General features: G+C 42.9%; 1 protein-coding gene across 12 annotated transcripts in view; it reads right to left on the bottom strand.

Annotated features, from left to right (window-relative positions):
* The window catches only part of MAGI2 (membrane associated guanylate kinase, WW and PDZ domain containing 2), a 1,426,516-nt gene that overhangs the window by 32,089 nt on the left and 1,369,484 nt on the right, over positions 1 to 24,943 (bottom strand). For 9 of the 12 annotated variants that reach the window (XM_074379315.1, XM_074379310.1, XM_074379313.1 and 6 more), the window contains one exon: positions 17,090 to 17,178. The exons of the other annotated variants lie outside the window; for them this stretch is intronic. In XM_074379315.1, the coding sequence (XP_074235416.1) occupies positions 17,090 to 17,178 (89 nt within the window). The remainder of the gene's footprint in view (positions 1 to 17,089; positions 17,179 to 24,943) is intronic. 12 annotated transcript variants of the gene reach the window in all.

Below are 24,943 nucleotides of genomic sequence, written 5' to 3' on the forward strand. Positions count from 1 at the left end.
CATCAAAACGTGTGATCTGGGTGGTATTTATCACTATCCTCCAAAAGAACTCTATTAATTTACATTTTCCTCCAGTTTTTTTCTTCTTATAATATTTCTCCTCTTCAGTCTCATATTTTGTATAGACTGGACTTTCACTTCATACTGTTTTTGGGTTGGGGAAGTGGTTTGTCCCAGGTCCTCCACTTAGGGATAAGCCTGAAACATAAATAGTCCCATCAATTTCTGGTCTTAGTTTTAAGACATTCTGGGGGAATTTCCAATGAATATAAGGAAAGCTGGATAATTTGAAAAAAAATAACTTCAGGCCGGGTGTGGTGGCTCATGCCTGTAATCCTAGCACTTTGGGAGGCTGGGGCGGGTGGATCATGAGATCAGGAGATCAAGACCATCCTGGCCAACATGATGAAACCCTGTCTGTACTAAAACAGACACACACAAATTAGCCAGGTGTGGTGGCATGAGCCTGTAATCCCAAGCTACTCAGGAGGCTGAAGCAGGAGAATCACTTGAATCCAGGAGGTGGAGGTTGCAGGGGGCCGAGATCGTGCCACTGCACTCCAGCCTGGCGACAGAGCGACACTGTGTCTCAAAAAAAAAAAAAAAAAATATATATATATATATATATATATTTAATTTGTTCATTCCTTATACCCTCAGACTCAAGACGTGCTGCCTTTGTTTAAAGGACAGGATGTGATGACAAAGAGATGTTGTGAAATAAAAGATGAGATGGCATCTCCTAATTTCCACCACATGACCAGTCTCATCAGTAAAGTGCTTCTCCCTGGAAATGGTCACTGCAAGCTAAAAACAAGTGTGAAAATGAGGAATAAGAGAAGCTTAAATTCATCTTTGGCTCAGAGCAGTTAGGGCTAAGGCCCAGGGTTGCAGTTTTTTCCTTCTAGACATTTCACTTAGTGCTCATACCTCGGCTGATGCCTGCTGTGCCGCTCAGCCATTCCTTGGCTTAATTCCTCTCTCAGCCCTTCTTCCACCGCAATTCATGGCTGAGGGCTCTGTTCTTACTCCTAGAATCTGCTCTTGCCCATAAACAATGGTGGCAGACACAATTGCAGTCCTATGATTTTTTTTTGGGGTTCGCGGTAGAGCCTCTAACACCTTTTCTCCACTCCTTGTTGTGTATGTGGGCGGTGGGATCTATGTGAACTTGATAAACGAAACCCATCAGTTCCAAGGATACAGTTTGCGAGACTGTGTCAGACGACATCCGGTAACAGTATACCTGGCAGAGCGAAACCATCGATGCAATGATTCTTTTAAAACATGACAGGGATGTCTTTCAGTTCAGAAGGGGCAAATGAGAATGCCAGGTTTTCAGGGTCTCACTGAACACCGATGTACTTCAGAATATCTGATATCTGTAATTTTCCACACATTTGTACTTGTGGCAATGAAATGCTCACTCTAACATCTTATGGTCCTTTGGCCTATGAAATACGCCACTGTTTCTCTTTTCAAATACGATTTTATACATTGGGACTGATAATGAGAGCAGTATCATTCTTATATAAAAGGTCAATAAATCGTTCACAATAGAGAAAATTCACCTGGTAGAAGATTGTCCGGATTTTCTATTTTGCTTATCTAAAAGTTTCCTCAACTTGTTTTGCTAGCTATTACATATGTATTAAGTGTTACATCTGTGTTTATGTAACACATTTTCACACTAAGTTTTGTCCTTGAATAGTTTTTGCCCTTAGCTGTAAACCTGTCTAAACTTTAGGGATCTCATATTTAAATTGCCTGATGGTTTTAGGCCAATGTCATTGACGAGAATTGTGATATATTTAGTGAGTCTCTTTTTCCACACCATAGGCTCTTCAAATTAAGTCAATATTACAAAAAAGGAGAGAAGATGGCTATTTAAAGTGAACACTGAATAGGAATAAATATTCTCAATCAAGGTGGTCACACAAGACACTTTCTGAACATGCCTGGGATGTCTCTTTGAACAGCAACTAAATGACACAAGAGGATTTAGCAAAGGCTACTGCTGTTGAGCTGAGAGTATTATTGTATGATTAGAGAGAAAGCAGGGGAATTGAAATATTTGTTTCTTGCTCAGGTTTGCAGGTTATGGTGGTCAGAAATGCCCTGTGTGTCTTAGATTTCTGAGCTACAAGGTTGTGATCATTCTCCCTTGGGCCTGATCTATCTTTATGTGACTTTAGGGATTCTCAGGAGCCTGTCTGCTTCAGTTCTCATTCTGCCTGAAAACATCATTTTGTGAGGACGTTCTTAATGAGACAGTACATATTTGCAGGCTAAAGCATCCTTACCAGGAAGAGTGATAACTAACATGGGCTCTACTGGTTCCTTCTACTGTCACTAACTCAGCAGCAACCCCCTGTTGAAGCATGTTAACTCAAGTTAATAGGAACAGGCCACACAACTCTACGTTGCCCAGTGATACCTCTGAAGCCAGAAGCTACTGGTCTTCTGGCGAAGGCCAGTCCCCACCTGGAGCATTGACCTGTTTCGATTCTGCAGATTAGTCACTGTTTAGCGTGCCATGGGTCAGTTCTGTCACTGGCAAATGAAGCCTGCCTGGCATTTATTCTCAGAGAAAAGTCTGAAAAGCTCTTATGGCCCATTACATTTCAGAAGAAAGCCATAGTCATGTCAGAGATGTCATGGGCTTGAGCCTTCTCTGGACTAATTGCTCTTCAGGAAAGAAATACAGTACACAGATGCAGGCAAGCTCTGAGGTGCTGGAGAGGGCCGAATCTTTTTTTTTAAACTGTCAAGGAAGTGTGTTATGAGGTTGTACACAGCCTTCCATTCCTGAGAAATATTGTTACTGCTGTTTAAAAACAAACTGAGGAGAATGGAAGGAGCAATAAAAATAAAACCAACGGCACATATACAGAAATATTAGGCAATTGCTGGTCTTCACTCTTTTCCAATTTTGAAGGGAGTCCTCTTGTGTTTTAGAACTTGAGGGGTGGTTTGAGAATTTGCACTGCAGCCATTGCATAGTCATGACCATGAGGTCAGGGCTTTGCTGGGTGTGGGGGTTCTATAGTTTAGAGATTTCTGTTTGAGACAAAGTCTCATTCTGTCACCCAGGCTGGAGTACAGTGGCGTAATTTTGGCTCACTGAAAATTCTGTCTCCTGGGTTCAAGTGATTCTCATGCCTCAGTCTCCCAAGTAGTTGGGACTACAGGCATGTACCATCATGCCTGGCTAATTTTTGTATTTTTAGTAGAGATTAGCTAGGCTGATCTTGAACCCCTGGCCTCAAGTGATCCATGTGTTTTGAACTCCCATTGTGTTGGGATTACAGGCGTGAGCCACCATGCAGCTTTTTTTTTTTTTTTTGAGACAGGATCTTGCTCTGTTACCCACGTTGGAGGGCAGTGGCACCATCACAGCTCACTGCCTGGGTTCAAGCAATCCTCTTGTCTCAGCCTCCCAAGTAGCTGGACTATGGGCACATACCACCACACTCAACTAATTTTTGTGTGTTTTGTGGAGTTGGGATTTTGTCATGCTGCCCAGACTGTTCTAAAGCTCTTGAGTGCAAATGATCCATTCGCCTTAGCCTCCCAAGTGTTGGGATTACAGGTGTGAGCCACTGTGCCTGGCAGTTGGTTTAGATTTTTGACCCTCCAAACCTCATGCTGAACTTTGATCCCCATTGTTGACGGTGGGGCCTGGCAGAGGTTTGGGTCATTGGAGTGGCGCGCTCTGAATGGCTTGCTGCTGTCCTCAGGGGACTTAGTTCTCCTTCTTGGTTCCCTGGGGAGTGAGTTGTTGGAAAGAGCCTGGCACCCCCTCCTCTTTCTTGCTTCCTGTCTTGCCACGTGACTGCTGCACACGGTTTCCTTCCACCTTCCGCTAGGAATGGAAGCCACCTGAAGCCCTCACCAGAGGCAGATGCTGGTGCAGTGCTCCACAGCCTACAAAACCATGAGCCAAAGAAACCTCTCTGCTTTATAAATGACCCAGCCTCAGTATTTCTTTTATAGCAACAAAACAGACTAACACAAAAGGGCAGCGGGGCATCCTGGGCCAGTGCTTACTCTCAGCAATGGGGACTTTTCATTACCTCACACGGCCCCTGCCAGAGTTCATAAATGCTTTGTTACTGGGGAAAAAAGACTTTAATAATTTACTTTATCACCCAAGAGTGGCTCTGAAAGCTGGTTATATACGGCAACCAGAATATGACTCCCTGTGAGAATGCAGATACTCTGACTCACTGGTTTTGTTCTTCAAAGTTACCCTGAGGAAATAATCAAGGATATATAAGGGAAGATATAGTGTCAAGGATTTTTTTAAATAGTGGAAAAATTAGAAAATTAAAATTAAAGAAAAATCATCCCAACGGGTGCAGTGGCTCACACCTGTAATCCCAGCCCTTTGGGAGGCCGAGGTGGGTGGATCACAAGGCCGAGAGTTCTAGACCAACCTGACCACCAGGGTGAAACCCCATCTCTACTAAAAATACAAAAATTAATGGGTGTGATGGCAGGCACCTGCAGTCTCAGCTACTCAGGAGGCTGAGGCAGAAGAATCACTTGAATCCGGGAGGTGGAGTTTGCAGTGAGCTGAGATTATGCCACTGCACTCCACCCTGGTTGACAGAGTGAGACTCTGTTTAAAAAAAAAAAAATCATCCCAATAGGAGACGGGTTAAATGAAAAATGTATAGAACTAAATGCTGAGGAGCTGTTAAAAACAAGGTATAGAAGGATATATTTATATTATGGAAAAGTAGTCAAAATATTGTCAAATAAAAAAAGCGGGTTTCATAATAAAATGGTTACATTTTTAAAAAGAGAATTCTTTTCCCTCTTTTGATTATTTCTGTTTTTGAGGTATTCTATAATTAAGATGTAGTATTTTGTTAAAATCAGAAAAGTTACCTAAAATCGAGAGCCCATTAGGACATCATTTGAGAGCTAATGCTGCTGTAGTATGACAGTAGGAACATTCTCAAAATTTAGATTTAAAAGACGCCCTTTTAAATGTCTGTCCTAGGAGTTTCAGAACATCAGCCTTTCAAAGCGCTTTGTCAGATGGGTGGGTGAGGAGACCCTTAATATGGAAGCTGTCCCAGGATTGCATTCTCCTCTGTCTGAGGGTGCTGAGAATTCAGTGGGAGGGACCCTTCTCTGTCCCTCCTTCCGCTCTCCTTGTCAGATTGGCCCCAAGTGGGTGAGGACCCATGAGGACAGACTGGCTATGCTCCTGCCATGGGAATATGCATATATTCGAAGGTTCAAAAGTGAAGCTTCTAAATGCTTTTCTCTGGAGTCTTTTACTAACCAGAAATTCAGGAAAACACCCTTCCTTTATTTTCTCTTCTGAGGTCTCTGGCAGGAGCAGGTGTGTGTGGTTGCGTTTCTCCATCCTCATAAGCTCCAAGCCGCAACTGTGAGTTCATCTTTCCCTGTTTCAAAGCGGAAGTGCCCATTTATTGGGGTGGGTGGATTAAGGAATGGTCAAGTAGAGAAGGATGACAAAAATGCAAAAGTGAGGAAAAATTTCAGCTGAAAAATTATTTACTCTTTGCTGGGCTATAGAGGTGAAAATAATTGACTGGATTTTGTTGCATTCTGTTCAGCAGTCCAAACTGAACCTCCAGCTTGTTGTGAGGTATTAAAGGCTTAGTTCCAGCCTTTTGATTCTTCAAGAACACTTGTACTCCCCTGACATCTACCCCAGAATCTGCTGGATCTAATACCACTTTCTTTTATGGACTGAGTTTATTTTGTACCTTCTCTTCATAAGCAGAGGAAACCAGGCCTATGAGTTAGATATGGTAGTTCTTTCTCAGAATGCACTCCCTTTACACAGCAATATACATATTTTATTTTTTCTGAGACGGAGTCTTGCTCTGTCACCTGGGCTGTAGTACAGTGATGTGATCTTGGCTCACTGCAGCAAACTCTGCCTCCCAGGTTCAACTGATTCTCCTGCCTCAGCCTCCTGAGTAGCTGGGATTACAGGTGCCCACCACCACGCCCAGCTAATTTTTGTGTTTTTAGTAGAGATGGGTTTCACCATGTTGGCCAGTCTGGTCTTGAACTCCTGACCTCGTGATCTGCCCTCCTTGGCCTCCCAAAGTGCTGGGATTATAGGCGTGAGCCACCATGCCCGGCCTAAAAGGATAACATTTTTATTCCGGGATGCTGAAGACTGGAGAGGTAGGAATTCCGTCTTAAAAAAACCCCCATCTCACTCTGTGGGCATTCCCCTTCACATGGGTGTGTGTATGTATTATGTTCTTTCATCAGAATTATTTAAGCCCTTTCATTCATAGGAATGCTTGTTTCCTTTTTCCTAAAAGACCATAACCTTCTGGAGGGAAGGACCTGAGCCTACAATTTTACTTAATTTTTAAAATTTTATTTTGAGACAGGGTCTTACTCTCTGTCATCTAGGCTGGGCTGCAATGGTGTATTCTTGGCTTACTACGGCCTTGACCTCCTGGGCTCAAATGATGCTCAAGAAGCTGGGACTACAGGCATGCACCACCAAGCCTGGTTAATCTCTGTATTTTTTGTAGAGACAGGGTCCCACTATGTTGCCCAGGCTGGTCTCAAGCTCCTGGGCTCAAGCAATCGTCCTACCTTAGCCTCTCAAAGTTCTGAGGTTACAGGTGTAAGCCACCATGCTTGACCTTACCCCTGTTTCTTTTCATTCATTCACACAATGTAGTGCAAGGCACCATTCAGTGTTAAGCATGGGGCTCTGGGTACAATCATGCTTGCTAATAATAGATCTAGTGGCTTTGGAACTATAAAACACATAAGATAATAACCCAGTAAAAATTTCTTAAGGGACAAGGTCACAGGAAGGCAAAAAGAAAGCCATGGTCTTCGTGTCATATTTTGCAGTACTAAACCTGGCAATGTTTACATTTACATTCACCATCTCCATAGGGGGTGCCTCAGCCTGCCACTTGCGGTTTCCAATGACGATGAATGGAAACATTTTTCCCTTGTCAGTGGGTGTGCTTCTGAGGTAAAATCAGGATTGCATTCTATCAGCATTTGTCTATTTTGCAAGCTTCTACCTAGAGTGGCTGTCAAGACAATTGATATTCCTCTTCCTCACTAAACCTGGGCTACTGTCTGTAAGAAGTCATTGCGAAAAGAGGTGGGGTACAAAGAAATATAAATAAACCACTGACACCTCCCAGACCCTGGAAATTCCTTTTCTACACATACAGTTCTACTTCCTTACTGCCCCTGGTGGAGTCCTCCTCAAATCAATCAGGACCCAAAACAACAGCAGCAAAAACAGAAGCTGAACAAAAACCTGGTAACTAGAGAGTGAACTGATGATAATGCCAACCTTGTGATAATAAGTTGCCTGGCTCCTACTGATTGCTCCTTTAAGAACTCTACACCTCTTATCTAATTGTCCTGAAGGCTGAATAATGTATCAAGTGAAGCCCAGGAAGGGGGGCATCCTCGGTGCACTAACCTCTGCTGAAGGCTTAGGGCTGCTGGGTCTCCTGTGTGGCAGTGTCTTTTTTTGTTACTGCAGTAAAAAACATAAAACTTACCATCTTAACCATTTGTAAGTGTAGAGTACAGTAGTGTTATTTGAAACAGATCCCTAAAATGGAAACTCTGTATCCACTGAAATCACTCTTTCCCGTCTCCCCAGCCTGTGACAACTATGTTCTATTTTCTGTTTCTAAGAGTCTGACTACTTTAGATACCTCATATAAGTGGAATCATGCAGGATTTATCTTTTTGTGACTGGCATATTTCACTTCACATAATGTCCTCAAGGTTCATACTTGTGGCAGACGACAGGATTTCCTTCTTTTTTAAGGCTAAATAATATTTCATTGCAATATCATTTGACCCAGCAATCCCATTACTGGGTATATACCCAAAGAAATATAAATCATTCTATTATAAAGATACATGGATACATATGTTCATTACAGCACTATTTACAATAGCAAAGACATGGAATCAACCTAAATGCCCATCAGTGATAGACTGGATAAAGAAAATTTGGTATGTATACACCATGGAATGCTACGCAGCCATAAAAAGGAACAAGATCCTGTCCTTTGCAGAAACATGGTTGGAACAGGAAGCCATTATCCTCAGCAAACTAACACAGGAACAGAAAACCAAACACCACATGTTTTCACTCATAAGTGGGAGCTGAATGATGAGAACACATGGACAAATGGTGGTGGGAACAACGCACACTGGGGCCTGTTGCGGGTTGGGGTGGGATAACATCAGGAAGAACAGCTAAGGGATGCTGGGCTTAATACCTAGGCGATAGGATGATCTATGCAGCAAACCACCGTGGTACACATTTACCTAGGTAACAAACCTGCACATCCTCCACATGTACTCTGAACTTAAAAGTTGAAGAAAACAATTCCATTGTATATAGTGTACACACACACTGACACACACACACATCCCACCTGCATTTTCTTTATCCATTCATGTGCTGATGGACATTGAGGCTGCTCCACCTCTTGGTTATTGTAAATATTGTGAATAATGTGCAAAGAACATGAATATGCAAATATCTCCTTGAAATCCTGTTTTTAATTCTTTTGGATATGATATATATCTATTTTGTATGCATACATATATTTTTATGTGTGTGCATGTCTATATATACACACATAATCTCCAAAGGTGGGATCGTTAGATTATATGGTAATTACATATTTAATTTTTTGAAGAACCTCCATAATGGCCACACTTACAATCCTACAAACAGTACACAAGAGTCTCAATTTCTTCACGTCCTTGCCAACACTTGTTATTTTCTGTGTATTTTTATTTTTGTTTTTGAAATGGAGTTTCTCTCTGTTGAGGCTGGAGTGCAGTAGTGCGATCTTGGCTCACTATAACCTCTGCCTCCCAAGTAGCTGGGATTACATGTGCCCTCTATCGTGCCTGGCTAATTTTTTGTATTTTTAGCAGGGATGGGGTTTCACCATGTTGGCCAGGCTGGTCTTGAACTCCTGACCTCTGGTGAGCCACCTGCCTCGGCCTCCCAAAGTTCTGGGATTACAGGCGTGTGTGTGTGTGTGTGTGTGTGTGTATGTGTGTGTGTGTGTGTGTAAATAGTTGCTGTCCACTGGTGTGAGGTGATACCTCATTGTGATTTTGATCGCATTTCCCTGATAATTGGTGATACTGACCATCTTTTCTTGCGCTTCTTGGCCATTTGTGTTTGTCTTTCACAACCATATCACAATTTGGGGTTTATAGCCAGAGCTTTTACATGCCTTGGGGCTTTAGATGGAGAGAGACTGGGACATGGTTTCACTGTATTTGACCACTGAAAGGCAAGCAGCATTTCACTTACATGCTGAGTAAGCAGTGAGATTTTTTTTTTTTGCCTGGGCATCACCTGATATTTTATTTTGAAAACAAGCTAAAGATAATGACTGCTGTAAGCCCAGGGCTAATAAGCTATTGGTGGCCATAATGGAAAAGGCCAACTGAACAGATGTATTTCACTTGGAAGAGATAATTTTTCTCCCCTCTGGAATTATACATACATACATACATACATATATATATATATATGAGTAATGTCTTGAATATGAAAAGAGACATTAAGTATTCCTGCTACTTGCTTTTTTGTGGTAGTAAATTTTCATAAGGAATTGCAAAAAGGCCCAAGTCCTCTTTTTGAAGCTACTCTGCTAACATCAGATGATCTTTCATCAGAAAAACCCAGTGTATGAAAGCGGCTCCAAGTGGTCATAGTACAATGATTGTGTCTATCCATTAAAGTGGGGATTATGAGGGAAAGGAGCCTCTGTGTCACTGCTCATGTGTCCGAAGGTGACACAGAGCCTGGAGCAGGCAATGAGGGAATGTCTGTGTTCTTGCTCTCCTTTGCCAGCCTCTCTCCCCTCCATGCTCTTCCCTGGTGACTCCATCTGCTCTTTTGGTTTCAACTGCTGAAGCCAACAACTATGATGCAGTTGCTTGTTGTGAATCACTATTTGAATGTCCACATACATCTTAAAATTTCACTTTTTTTTTTTCTTAAGATGGAGTCTTGCTGTGTTACCCAGGCTGGAGAGCAGTGGCATGATCGTCTTGGCTCACTGCAACCTCCACCCTACCAGTGGCTCAACTGATTCTCCTGCCTCAGCCTCCTGAGTAGCTGAGATTACACGTGTGTGCCACCACGCCCAGCTAATTTTTAATAGAGGTGGAATTTCACCATGTTGGCCAGGCTGCTTTTGAACTCCTGACCCCAAATGGCCCACCTGCCTCAGCCTCCCAAAGCGCCGGGATTGCAGGTGTCAGCCACAGCACCTGGCCACATGTTTTTTTATACCCTTAGATTAGTTCATATACAGTGCTCTCCATGTTAGCATTAAAAAGGAGCTAAGGCATCATATAACTGAACCCTATTTTATGGATGAATAGACAGAGGTCGAGAGAAATTAAGTCATTCTTGAAAGGTCACACCGAGTTAAGAGCATCACTTTAGAAATTTCCTGTTTCTTTTTTCCTGATGATGGCTCTGCCATTTTCTCAGATACTTAGTTTTTAACGTGGGGATATTTTTTGCGTCGTTAATTCTTAGTCCCTTTATACCATCATTCAGCAGGTTTTATTGATTCTTCTTTCAAGGTTCTTGGGGTTGCCAACTCATCTGCACCTTACTTCTGTTTTCAGTACCTCATTATTCCATCCCTGCATCTCCTCGGTTATCTTAATAGCTTATCTCATCTACCTCAGGTCCACCGGTTCTTAGCTCTGGCTGCTCATCGTAAGGACCTGGAGCATGTTAACAGCAGAAGCCCACCTCTGCCTGCAAGTCTTCCCCACCCCATTCTGGTCGAATTGGTCTGGGGAGGAGCCTCTGTGGATATTTTTCAAATACAAATTCCACAGGTGATTCTAACGGGTACCCAGGATTAAAAACCCTTTCCAGAAATGTTTGCCACCACCCATAAAGCACTTCTTTGGCAGTGTCAGTATGATGCTTGAGAACATTTTGTGCCTTCTCATTGCCATTATACGACTAGATATCTGCTTCTTCCAAGCATTCAAAGCTCTCGTAACTTTGCCTTTTGATAGGAACCTTATGCTCTAGACATATCATTTGTGGGTTAGCTTCAAAATCATCTCTGACAATATCCTACGTTCATTTTAAGGTGTAGAGCCCTTTGTTCTTCTCTCAGCCCATCCAAAACCCACTGGCTCCTCAAGGATATCTCAAGACTACCTTCCTCCTGGGCATTATTTCTGCCACTTGGCTCAGACTCCCTTATTCTCGTTCGTACTCTTATTCTAAGTAAGTATTTTCAGCTCTTTAGTAAGATGGAGAGCTCCTTGAGGGAGGAACAATGGCACATGTTTTTTTTTTTTTTTTTTTTCTCGACTCACCACAGCATCCAACAATGGCCGACATATAAGAGGCAAATTTGGTTAACCTTGGTATGGACCCAGGAGACTAGAAGAGGGCTTAGAGAATTTTTGTGGTGGCCCCTTTTCCACAGCAGAAAGGCAGGCACAGAATCCCATTCAGACAGACCTAACATTAGCTCTCGTTCCACAGGTCCTGGTTACCTTGTCTCCAGGAGACTGTGCTAGATGTGACATTTCTGCTGCCCAGCATCTCTGGCATATGAAACTACAGCTGTGCTGCCAACATAGGTCATAACTACAATTTGAGGAAAAACACTTTGTAGTAAAAACTTAGATGAACCAGAAGCAACTACCTGGAACATTCAATTAGCCAGTTTCCTCCATTCAACTCTTAACCCAAAAGATACATTACATAAGAATAAGTGGATAGGCAGGAATTTATTTAAAAAACAAAACAAAAGGAAAAAACCCCACTTTTGGATTAGGTTGAGAGTATTGGTGGAAATTTGGGCCATCCGTCCTGTGGCTTCTACAACCATCTAAACAAAGACCTGCATTGAAATTTGCTGTCAGAATGATGACCTCGTGATACTTCAAGATGTTTATTCATTCACTGATTTACTTATTCAGTCTTTCCTCATTGTCCTTAATCTGCTACGTACTGTACTAAGAACCTAGGTTCCTGGCTTCAAGGAGTTTGAATACCACAGAGGAGAGGAAGTATATGGATACTGATAACTATGGTGCAAAGCAGAGAGTGGCAGAGAAAAGGAGAGAGGCATGAGGGCTAGGAGACTTCAGAGGACTGAGAGATCCCTTGTGATTACCAGACTTGGGAAAGGATTCATGGAGGAGGCAGGCTTTGGACTTGGGTCTTGAAGAGGGATGAGACTTGGGGAAAGGGTTTTCTAAGCCAAGAGAACAGCATGTGCCCCACCCTGAAGGTGAGGATGCAGGGCAATGACAAGAGGTCCCATGTAGCTGGAACACATCTATGTAACTGAGTATTATGGGAGATAAGAGATCAGAGTGAATAGCAGGATAGGGCCAAATCACAGATGGCTTGGGGATGCATTTAAGGATTTTTGGGTGGGCGCAGTGGCTCACATCTGTAATCCCAGCACTATGGGGGGCCAAGGCAGGCAGATGACTTGAGGCCAGGAGTTTGAGACCAGCCTGGCCAACATGATAAAACCGTCTCTATTAAAAAATACGAAAACTAACCAGGGGCGGTGGCATATGAGTGTAATTCCAGCTACTTGGTGGGCTGAGGTAAGAATTGCTTGAACCCAGAAGGTGGAGATTCCCCTGAGCTGAGACTGTGGCACTGCACTCCAGCCTGGGTGATGGAGCAAGACTGTCTCAAAAAAAGGATTTGTTTGTTTGTTTTTCATCAATGAGCAGGGAAGATATACCATAGCAGTATAGCAACGGGGCAAACAGGTAAAGGCTGTCTATTCCGGGGGAGTGGGCCTGAACTGGGACAGAATGACAATGGGAATGGAGGAGAGGGCTGATGTGGGAAATGAAAGAAGTATGCTCACACCTGGGGACGGGTTGTGTATCTACCCTCCCCACCCCCCCCCCCCCCGCCCCACACACACACAGAGAGTGGGGAAGCCAGCCAAGGTGGTTTTGAGCGGGACAATTAACTAGTAGGTAATTCAAGAGGAGGACTATTTTGGGAGGGAAGGTCATGAATACAATCTGGAATGCATAAATGCAGGATATCTGGGTAGAATTGTCTAGCAAGCAGTTTGAAGTCTTGGGATGAAGCTGTGGAATGAAGGCGGGGTGGCAAAGACACAAGAGTCCTCTGCACAGTGGGGACAGGTGGAACCGTGACAGCAGGAGAGATCCTGAAGGAGAGGGTGGGAGGGCTGTTATGGGTGGAAAGAGATCTGAAGCCCCCAGAGGAGCAATTGAACAGGTAAGAGAAAATCAGGCGAATACACTGACCAACAGTGTTAGCTGTTTCAGGGAGTCCCAAGGGGCTGAAGGGTTGAATCTGTCATTAGATTTCGTTACCATAGTGAAACTGGTGATCTTTGAGGGGACTTTGTCACTGGAGTCTTGATAAAATTCAGATTTCAAAATGCAGTATGTCACAGGAAAAGAGAAATTGGGGAGAGAGCATGCCTGTTTCCAGAGTACCTTACGCATCAAGCTGGGAAAGGAACCCAATGAATGATTTCAACAAGAGTATAATTTTGTTTGTTTGTTTGTTTTATTGATAAACTACAAGTACCCCATGTTCCTAAGCATTCCCCCTATAGAGAGTTACTTTGGCGTAGAGGTGGTATCTTTCTCACCTCTGCACTCTGACCACCTCTGCCCTCTGAAAAAACAAACCAGAAACACCAGGGCCTGGGCCCCCATGGCTGGAGCTAAGTAGGAGCCCTAGTTATTCCGGGTGGGTGTCCACACTGGGTGGGTTCCCAGCGTGGCTCAGAATGTGGGAGGCGTGTGGGGAGGGCCTACAGAGAGATCCATGGGGTAGGATGAAGGCCACTTCCCACAATCTGCACAAAGCCATCATTCTTGCGTGCTGTGTGCCTGGCACTGTGCCCATCCTCTCCACTCTCCCTCCTTTTCTAACTTGCTTCGCAGCCTATCTCTGGGTGATGCAACCACTTTTTCATCTAGAAAATGGGTCATTCTCTTTGAAGCACCACCCCCTCTGGCTTCCAAATTGCTTTTCTCTTCCGGTTCTCTTCCTGCCTCTCAGATTGCCATCTCCTGATTTTCTTCACCAACTTCTCTTACTTCCCAGTCCAATGGGGGTGTGTCACCTGATGCTCCTCTCTCTCTACACAGTGGGTGCTCTCTGGGAGAGCTCAGTCCCACTCAGGACTCTATTTCCTCTCCAGGAATCCTCGAATGCTGTAGCTCCAGCTCCTGAGTGCCTCATCCAAGTGCCCTATTTCTGGGCTTCCTCACTTAAGTGTCTCTCGGGCCTCTGAAACTCAACAGGTCCCAAACCAACCTCATCATTCTTCTGCTTAAGCTGCCCCTTCGCCCGTGTTTCCTGTTAGCATACTGGCATCACCTTCCGCCCAGCCCCAGGCCACAGCCTTCCTTTCCCCTGACTGATCCTGGCCTTCATATTCATTATTCACCAACCTTCTTTATTTTCATCAATGAAATGACTGAAGTATCCCCAATATCCAACCCCAGTGTGCCATTTCCACCACACTTTTGTCATTCTGGCCCTCACATCAATTGCCTCAACTTCTGCAATAACATTTTAATTGCCTGCATTTTTCTATAAAGCCCATCTTAAATACTGCTGAGGTATATTTCCAAATAAAGATGTTTTTACCCACCCATTATAAGATCTCTTTTGGTGACATCTGATTATATAAACCTCAGATTCCTTTTCTTGGGATAGAAGGCAATTTCCTTTCTTTTCTTTAGAGATGGAGTCTTACTCTGTCACCCAGCTTGGAGTACAGTGGCATAATCATAGCTCATTGCAGCCTCAAACTCCTGGGCTCAAGAAATCCTCTTGTCTCTGTTTCCCACAGAGTAGCTGGGACTACAGGCATGTGCCCACACACCTGGCTAATTTAAAATTCTGTACAGATAGGGTCTTGCTATGTTGCCCAGGCTGGTCTCAATGTTTTGGCCTCAAGCAATCCTCCTGCCTTGGCCTCCCAAAATGTTGGGATTCCAGGTGTCAGCCACCACGCCCAGCCTGAAGGCTATTTTTAAAAGGACTCCTCTTTCATTTCGGCCATCCCCCTTTCCCATTTAGTCTATGTAATAGCTGTTCTGAACACATCTCTCTGACTTTGCTCGAACTGTTTCCTCTGCCTGGAAATAAACAGCCTTAACTTTTTCCTCACTCTGGTGAAAGCAATGCCCAGCTAAAATTTTTACCAAGTGGTTAGGATTTTCTACAATTCTGCTAAGCAGATTTAGTTTACTGCCCCTTTGGGTTCTGATCACCCTTTGCTGATACTATTTATCTTGCCCCATTATGTTATTGTCTCCCTGTCTTCCCTACTAGCTTATGAATGCACATGGCAGAGCCTTTCTTATTAATCTTTATAGCCCTAGCAGTGAGCAACATGCCGGGGTCACAGGTGGTGCTTGATAGATGCTTATGGAACTGAACTGAAACCACAAAGAGCCCTCTCTCTCTTTTTTAAAGTAAAGGACTCTAGTGAATTGACTCAGGCCTTCTCATCCCCATAGACTACAGACTAAAGTAAATTATACGGCAAGCATAGGCCTTTCTCTTATCAGAAATGGAAATCTATCCTTCCTTAACCTATCATAATTGGACTAGATTTCCCCAATAATTACCCCATGGCTTTATCCCTTTTCTAGCACATGGCAACTTTCTCCTTTATGCCCTAACTTAGGTACTGAGTTTTCCCCTGATCAGTAAGTTACCTTTTGAGAGACACACTTTGGAGAAATTATACATTTAAAACTTGTTTTTGTAGATAGCTTCAAGGAATGACTGTGATGGTTTTGTGTGTGTGTGTGTGTGTGTGTGTGTGTGTGTGTGTGTATTTATGTCAGCGTAAAACCTTATGAAAAGAAAAGTTTAGTTGTAAGCCAATTAAAGAATTTAATGAATAATATTGTCTTTCATGTTAAATTCTAGCCAGTGCTGGATGGTAATCAGTAGGGACATTAACAATTGGAAAATATATTTCAGAAAAAATTCAGAGAGCTAGTTTAAAAGAGTTTGGTGGAGAGATGCTTAGCCATGTCTGTGACAGTGTGAATGGGACAGAATTGAACCAGAATTGAGAAGTGTGTCAGTTTGATTTACACTTCTATGGCTGACTATGGAGACTGAGCATGAGTACAGTTTCTGCTAAAAAGCGAAAGTGACATATAAAATCCCAGTCCAATTAAATTGTGGCAGTAGCCACATGCCACTGTAGAATGTGACAGTGAAGTATGGGCTGCTCTAGGGATGTATTTGAGGGGTAAAAAGTTGCTCCCTAGTTGCAAGGTGATCATCTACATTTGGCTTTTTTAAAAAAAATATGGGTTACACTTTCTTTCCTTGAGATTTTTTAACAAGGCTAAAATATAGCCAACACTTGAGAACATTCCTTTTGAAACAGTAGTGCATATTAACTTGATGTAAAATTATGACTACTTTAAAAAAAGGTCACTAATGGGCCCTTAAAAAGTTTTTTTTTTCTTTAAAGTTGGTGCATCACTGAGTATGGAGGAAGGAAGGTGACAGGGTCTAGTCCTGATTGGATAACTGCCACAAAGCAGGCTGGGAAATACCCATGATGCCAGGTGGAGTTCGGAGTTTCTAGGGCTAGAAAGTCTGGCAACTGTGGCTCTCTTTCTGTTGGACGCAGAAAGGACAGCTTAGGTTGCAGCTGTCTATACTTGGGTTGAGAGGAAACAAACTTAGTGATTTGCACTGAATCCCAGGGAGGATGCTTTATAGTGTGTGGGGCGGAACGCTGCCAGCACTGCTCTGCTGTTCTCTACCTCCTTCCTTCCTGCTGGGGTCGTTCTAGGCTGGTCCCTGCTAGAATGCGGTGCATCTCAAATTTTCATGAATCTGCAAACCGTATCCTTAACACTCGTAAGGTCTCAGCTATACATATATTCCAGAACTCTAGAAATGATTAGACAAACTACTATGAAAGAGAAAGCATTATACATCAGTTAAAAACATATGCAAAACCAAGGCTCATTAGAGAAAGATAATATTCATGCAGATTTTACAAACCGTGTCTTTAGGGTGGCCCAATAAGTAGAAATATGGGGACCCATGCTTGTCACTTTTCATGCACATGGAGAGACTGGAAGGAACCATTCCTAAAGGAAGGGGAGGAACAGCCTAGGACCAATCATTAGAATTAACAGAACCAGTAACAAAGATATATTATTACTGTTAGAATCAAGATTGCTTAGTATGTTTAGAGCAGTTGAATAAAAATTATCTAGGCAGTAAGAATAAAGACTTTAAGTAAAGCTAACCCTATCAAGCATGCAGCAAGTGAAATTAGTGAAAGACTGAGCTATATGTGTATTTCAAAAGTAGACTTTTTGCAAAATATTGAGGGCATCCTGAGGTGCTTTAATGGAGGCACAAATGTTAATAAACTTTGAAACAGTAACATCTAAATTCTTACAGGCTTTTCTAATAATAATGTGTTTTAGTGATATCAACTGTCATTTGAGAATCAGTCACAGTAATCATTTCTAAATTTTAAAAGGATTATAAAAATACATAGTGTTCCCATGTTTATATTTTCTTTAATAATCTCATAAATTCATATAGTTCCCCTTACCACTAAAACTTTGCTTGTTAAATTCAAAGTTCATGGCTGGGCACAGTGGCTCATGCCTATAATCCCAGCATTTTGGGAAGCCGAGGTGGGTGGATCATGTGAGGTCAGGAGTTCAAGACTAGCCTGGCCAACATGGTAAAAACCTGTCTCTGCTAAAAATTTTAAAGCTCGGCAGGTTGGTGCATGCCTAGAGTCCCATCTACTCAAGAGACTGAGGCAGGAGAATCGCTTGAACCCAGGAGGCAGACATTGCAGTAAGCTGAGGTAGTACCACATCACTCCAGCCTGGGCATCAGGGCGAGACTCTGTCTCAAAATAAAATAAATAAAATAAAATAAAATAAAATGAAATAAAATAAAATAAAATCATAGTTGACTTGCTGGATATAATTGCTTTCTGGGAGAAAATAAAGCTGAAAAAAAAATGCAGCAGTGTCTTGCCTGTTCAGTTCCACTGTACTCACTGCTGTGAGCTGTGCTTTGGAACCAACCTCTCTTCGTGGTGGTCTTGGTCTATATCTAGCTCAGGTAATGAACTGCAGTTTTCTGCCTACACAAAAATGAGTACTAGAAATTCTGGAATATCTAGATTAATAATCTTCAAGAGACAGTCCCCTAGAGGAAGCAACAGCTGCTCCTGACAACGTCTGTGTTCTCCCAGCTCTGCTCAGGGTGGGATGAGGTGGGATTGGAGGTTCATGTGATCAGAAGAACTTACTCCATGCAGCTTGGATGTTCTGAGGCCTGATTTCCTGTTTGCAGTAAACGCTGATTCTCCCCATCTACATGCCTGCCTTGCTGCACATGTGGTACTGTGTACATACGGCTTCAATGTGCAGCACGGAATTGCACTCCACATCAATTTTGGGTTTTGCCACAGGGGACGTTTTTCTTAGCATCATGTGTTTGAGGAAAGGGAGAACACAGGGGGAGCCCTAACACCTCGAGGTTGATTGGAAAGTAGAACCTCTGGGTGGTAAGGAAGCACGTGTTTAACAATGAATGTCAGAAGCAGAAATTAAATTTCAGGATTTATTAATTGAGTTTACCACTTAGCCCTGCCAAGATGCAAGTCATTTTGTGTGAAAATGATCAAGCTGTTTCAGAGTCACCCAGAGAAGGCTCTTATTTGGTTTTAAACATGGCCTTTACTGGACTTGGAAGATACATGTGCTAGGAGACCTCGTGCCCAGAAGGTCAAACAAAAGGGCCCAGAACATGGTGGAAATAAATTGGTGTGAAGGCTGGAGTAGAAACTGAAGTGAAATGTGAGACGCAGAGTTGCATACTGTGCTAGGCATATTAATACATACATTATGAGTGTATGTGTCCAATCCTAAAACCCAGGATCCCGATAAGGTCAGGGTCACTGCTGGAGGGAGTATGCTGAATGGACCAGAGACCTTGCTCCAGAACTGTAAAAGCTGGTTATTTTGAAAGCTAATGTTGGAGCCACTTTATAGTTAAAAGCTATTTAGTCTGGGCAAGTGTGCAATTGTTCTTTTTAAAAAAATCTTGAATCCAAACAGCACACTGATGAATGCGTGATTATTAAGTTTAGAGATTTTGTTGCAGTTAGAGCATATCATTCAAGCCTGGAGTAAGGCATTATATGATTTTATTTCTGATCCTGACTGAAGGTCTAGAGTTAAATATTGGGAGTTCTTATCAGAACAGGACATGGGGGCAATCCTAAATTTGAGCAAGGTTGTAGGCAGTTTGTGAATAACAAAAATATGGACTTACAGTTAAAAAATATAGAGACAATAAGACGGTTGCTGGTTGCCAGGGGTGAGTGTGGAGGGAATGGATGAATAGGTGGAGCACAGCGGGTTTTTAGGGCAGTGAGACTACTCTGTATGATGCTACAGTGGTGGACACGTGTCATTATACAGCTGTCTACACCCGTAGAATGGAGACTCAGTGGTCTCCAAAATTTTGGGCACCAGGGACCGGTTTCATGGAAGACAATTTTTCCGCAGACCAGGTGGAAGTTGGAGGATAGTTTCATGATGAAACTGGTACACCTCAGATCATCAGGCCTTAGATTCTCACGAGGAGCAGGCAACCCAGATCCCTCCCATGGGCCGTTCACAGTAGGGTTTGCGCTCCTATGAGAATCTAATGCTGCCACCGATCTGATAGGAGGTGGAGCTCAGGCAGGAACGCTCACTCACCCATTGCTCACCTCCTGCTGTGTGGCCAGGCTTCTTACAGGCCACGGACCAGTCACGATCTGCAGCCCAGGGGTTGGGGACCTCTGATGTACAACACTAAGACTGAACCCTAGTGTCAACTGTGGACTCTGAGTGACAACAATGTGCCAATGTAGGTTCCTCAGTGGTAACAAAGGCACACTCTGCTGGGGGTGCTGATCATGGGGGTGGCCATGCATGAATTGGGGCAGGGAGTATATGGGAAATCTCTGTACATTTCTCTCAAACATGCTGTGAGCCTAAAACTGCTCTAAAAAATCAAGTCTTAAAAAAGCTGGCCTTAGGGACTCACTGTTTCTTCCACTAGAAATGAGGGGTTTAGAGTACTATTGTTAAAAAATGAAAGCTTGAGGTATTTGACTAGGGGAAACCAGGGCAGGGTAGGAGGCACGGGCCTGGCTAACGTGATGCTTTGGAGACTGAACCCTTGCTGGTTATGGGAGTTGGTTGGACCCACCATGGAATTTGTCTTAAGATACTGGACTGTGCTTTGAACAGCCGGGTTTTGTTATGAAACTCCTTAATATCAACACCTTTTCTGTAATGTTTCTATTTCAAGACAAGAGAAAATTGGACTGGAGAAAACAGCTTTGGCATGTAGCGACAACTTTGTAATGGGTCCAGTTGAGAGGTTCGAAGGCCTTTCTGGAATCAACATTCTCATGTTGTGAACCACAGGGCCAGACTCTCCGTAGTGAGGAGGGCAGAAGCAAAGCTCAGATTGTCAAAAAGACATGATATGGGAAACGGGAGGACAGGGGGAAAATCTAGTTTCGTTTCTCTCTCTAAATTTCAAGGACTGACAAGTCATAGAACGGTGAGCAGTTGAGACTTGACCGGCAGAGGCTGAAGGGATGGGGCACACTCAAATCGTGGGAGGCCGTGGACAGAAAGAGGGCAAGAAGAAGTAGAGGCTTTGGCGGGCCTGGCCTTTACAACAGAGCTAGAGCAGACACATCTGGCAACCTCCAGGACATGGTATTCCCTGAATTCCCTGAAATGGTATTAATATTGAAAAAATGTAGAGTCCTGGACCGAAGTGACTCAGTGAGAATCTCTAGAGGGTACGTGGAGAGTGAGAAGGAATGCAGGCATCTGTGTATTTAAAAGGCTGAATCATTTCTCTAAGACTCTCTGTGTGTGTGTGTGTGTGTGTGTGTGTGTGTGTGTGTATGTGAGAGAGAGAGAGAGAGAGAGAGAAAGAGAGAGAGAGAGAGAGAGAGAGAGACAGAGATACAGAGACAGAGAGAGAGGCTTCTGACTCCTCTTAAAGAAGTGTTACTTTTTCTTCTCTTCTGTATCTTAGGATTTTCTCAGTTTCCATATTTGATATTGTCCCTTGATCCTTAATCTCCACTCCTCACCCCATAATCTCCCATTGTGTAAGAAAAATTGTCAGGAATTGGTGACTTCTTTAAGGTCTGCTCCAGTGTTCTTACAGTATTCTGCAATGTTTCCACTAAGAAAGCTGCCTTTTCTCCTGGACTTTTAGGGAAGACAGCCCTTTTGTGGGAGAGCTCAGCTTTGTGTTGGGGCAGGGAAGGGAATGTTTCTATTGGATCTTGAAATATGACTCTTCATGATGGGTGACTGGAGGATCTGGAATCTTTAGGTTTTCCGAGATGTATATGGGTGCTCTTCTTGATGGAGTTTGGGAAAGATACCTCTTTATTCGCTCATCTCCGCCGCAACTTAAGTGTTCGGGGATTGAGGAAGGCTGGACCTTCAGAGCTAAATGGATTCTTTTTGGTAGATTTCTTGGTCACTATATGGTTTAATATATATATTTGGAGACAGAATCTCACTCTGTCACCCACATTGGAGTACAGTGGTGCCATCTTGGCTCTCTGTGATCACTGCCTCCTGGGTTCAAGTGATTCTTCTGTGTCAGCCTCCTGAGTAGCTGGGATTACAGGCGTGCACCACCACACCAGGCTGATTTTCATATTTTTAGTAGAGATGGGGTTTCACCATGTTGGCCAGGCTGATCTCGAAATCCTGACCTCAGATGATGCACCCACCTTGGCCTCCCAAAGTGCTGGGATTATGGGCATGAGCCACCGCACCTGGCCCAGTCTAATATTTTGTCAGAGTCTTAAATATCTAACAAGTTAGGACTTGCAGGTTGTGGGCAGGGCACAATATATCCTTAAAAAGAAAAATGCATGTTGCAAATTATGCAAAAGTATGTAACAAAGAAGGAATACCATTATAGCCCATGATTTGCAATAAAACAATGGGAAGAAATGTGATTTCATCTGCATCCTAAAATCACTTGCAATAACAAATGAGGTTTTGGCTGAGCATTGGGGAAAAAGAATTTCAGTGTTGCGTTCTTTAAGAAAGCCCCTGGCTGGGCATGGTGGCTTACGCCTGTAATCCCAGCACTTTGGGAGGCCAAGGTGGGTGGATCACCTGAGATCAGGAGTTTGAGACCAGCCTGGCTAACATGGTGAAACCCCATCTCTACTAAAAATACAAAAAAATTAGCTAGGTGTGGTGGTGCATACCTGTAATTCCAGTTACTCGGGAGGCTGAGGCAGAGGCAGGAGGATTATTTGAACCCGAGAGGAGGAGTTTTCAGTGAGCTGAGATGGTGCCACTGCACTCTAGCCTGGGCAACAGAGCAAGACCCTGTCCCCCATCAAAAAGAAAAAAAAAAAAGCTCTGGTCTCTGGCTCCATGAAACAGGAACTTATTTATTGCAGGTTTTATGGCTAGAGGATTTCCTGGGGTTGCCTATATGCTGCAGAGAGCATCCTGAGCCTTTAGCTAGGAAGAACCCTGTTCTCTGTATGATGTAACCCAGGGTTCTGCCAGACATTCTGTCCCCTTCCCTAGGTGCTTTATCATTTTCTATTACTCAGTGGAAGGTGTTGTTGAGTGATTTGTGGAACCTCTCATGGAAAAGGAAGATACGCTCACCCATGAATGTCAGAAGCTGAAATTAAATTTCAGAATTTATTATTGCAGCAAGCCACCTTTTGCCCTATTAAAAATGCAGGCGAATTAGTGCCAAGGCTATGGAGCCACTTATAGCTTCCATCAACATGGTCTCTGAAGAAGAGCTTAGGGCAATGGTGACCCTCCTTTGTCTTTTATTGAGGGGACACATCAGCACACCAAGACAGCCCCAGGATGTGAAGTAACATGTCCAGGCTCCCAGAAGTGGCTGACGGCCACAGGCAGGGAATAGTGAATTTAATAGTTGAAGTTTTGGCTCCTTAAATTAGAATTTAGAATAATTCAGACAAGGTCTAAGTAGAGATTTACCCACAAGTCCTTTCTTCAGAAAAAGCACTAATTATTAGTACAAATATTATAAAGGAAATTCTTAAACTGAAGAAGCCAAGTGCTCTTCAAGGATTCTTAACACTCTAGAAGGACTTGTTTAATTCTACAAATAATTAATAAAAACCATTCAAATGTTTTTCATGAAGATCCTTTGAGACCTTTTGATGAGTCACTACTCTGCTGAAAACACATTTCTTCATTATTAGTGTCAGCTCATTGAAGACCAGAAGTATATTTTACCTTCAGTGACTGCAAAGTGTCCTGCACATAGTAGGTGTTCAGTAAATCTGGCTGAGTTGAGGAAATGTTAATTATGTCAATGAATAATATTAATTACAGGATTTGTTCCATATAGAGTACTTGGTAGGAGTATATTGTCTGGAGTTTCTTTTTGTATCATTAGAGGGAAGAAAGGATGTACTCAGCAGATCAAGGCAAAATAGTTTAATATGGTGTACTTATAATGTTTACTTGGCCATTTTTTTTTTTTTTAAAGAGACGGTCTCCCCATGTTGCCTTGTGTGGTCTTGAACTCCTAGGCTCAAGCAGTCCTCCTGCCTTGGCCTCCTAAAGTGTTGGGATTACAAGCGTGAGCCACAGTGCCCAGCTGGCAATACAAATTCTTAAAGAAGAATAAACAAATGACCATGACTTCTTTTTATCTACATAGAGGCCAGTACTGCTTCACCTCTGCTCTAATATAATTGTTGTAAGTCATTTTAACTTACTGATTAAAGGAAGACTTTTAACTAAACAACTGTCTGGCCCATTCATTTCTTTTAGCTATAGGCACTAGCTCAGATCGATCTGTTTCTCCAATTAGCTCAGTTTTATTATACCTGCAAAATGTAAACAGTTTCATTTACCAAGTTCTTATAATCAAGCCAAAACCTGTTATATTAAAGATATGATTAACTTCGAAAATGAAAGTGTAGGCAGAAGTATAATTCACTGGCTGTTTCTTCTTCCCCTTCATGTGGGCATATATGGTGTTAGTTGTCACTGGGCCATTTTCATTGTGAGGTTTCTGCTTCATCCTTTTTAACCCTGCTTGGCCTCCTAAGACCACTCAGACTCCCACTTAGAAGGTTTTCACTAGGGCTGGTGATGTAGGCACCCTCTGCCTAGCACGTACCACACTTCCAGACTCCCAAATGCAAAGCAGCCTCAATACAAACCAAACCGATTGTATAAACGGTGCAGATACAGTGAGACTCTCTTATAATTTACCAAAAGGTTTACATTAGCTTAGAAGATGAGAAATCTCACAATGAAAATGGCTCAGTGACAACTAATACCATATATGCCCACATGAAGGGAAACTGGACTCTCTTCAGTGTTCTATTCATAAAGCCCTGCCCTGTGGCTTTTTAAGAGAATAAACAGGCCAGAGCACCAACCCAGACTAAAAAGCATGCTTCTATTATATTTTGCTTTATTCTGGTTAACTTTGAACAGTAGACATTACCAAGGGAAAGGCTCCATTTTGGTCTGAATTGCTTATGTTGGGATTTCTTTTTTTATCCAGTGATACCTTTATTTACCTTGGCCCTGACTCTGTGGCTCAGTTGATAAATCAAGTGTATGTTCGTGTTGTACTCTTTGAATGCTAATGAAGGATGCCTGCATTTCAAGGCAGGCAGTTAATCTGTATAATTTATTCCTGTGCAGTTTTACAACCATGATGCATACTTCCTTTTCTCTTAACCTTTGTGGATTTCATTTGAATAGCAATAACCAGGGTGAAGGAGGACACTGCTTTGGATGTATCATCTTTTGA

Source organism: Saimiri boliviensis, chromosome 10, assembly GCF_048565385.1.
Source record: "Saimiri boliviensis isolate mSaiBol1 chromosome 10, mSaiBol1.pri, whole genome shotgun sequence".
In the NCBI taxonomy this organism is placed as follows: domain Eukaryota; kingdom Metazoa; phylum Chordata; class Mammalia; order Primates; family Cebidae; genus Saimiri; species Saimiri boliviensis.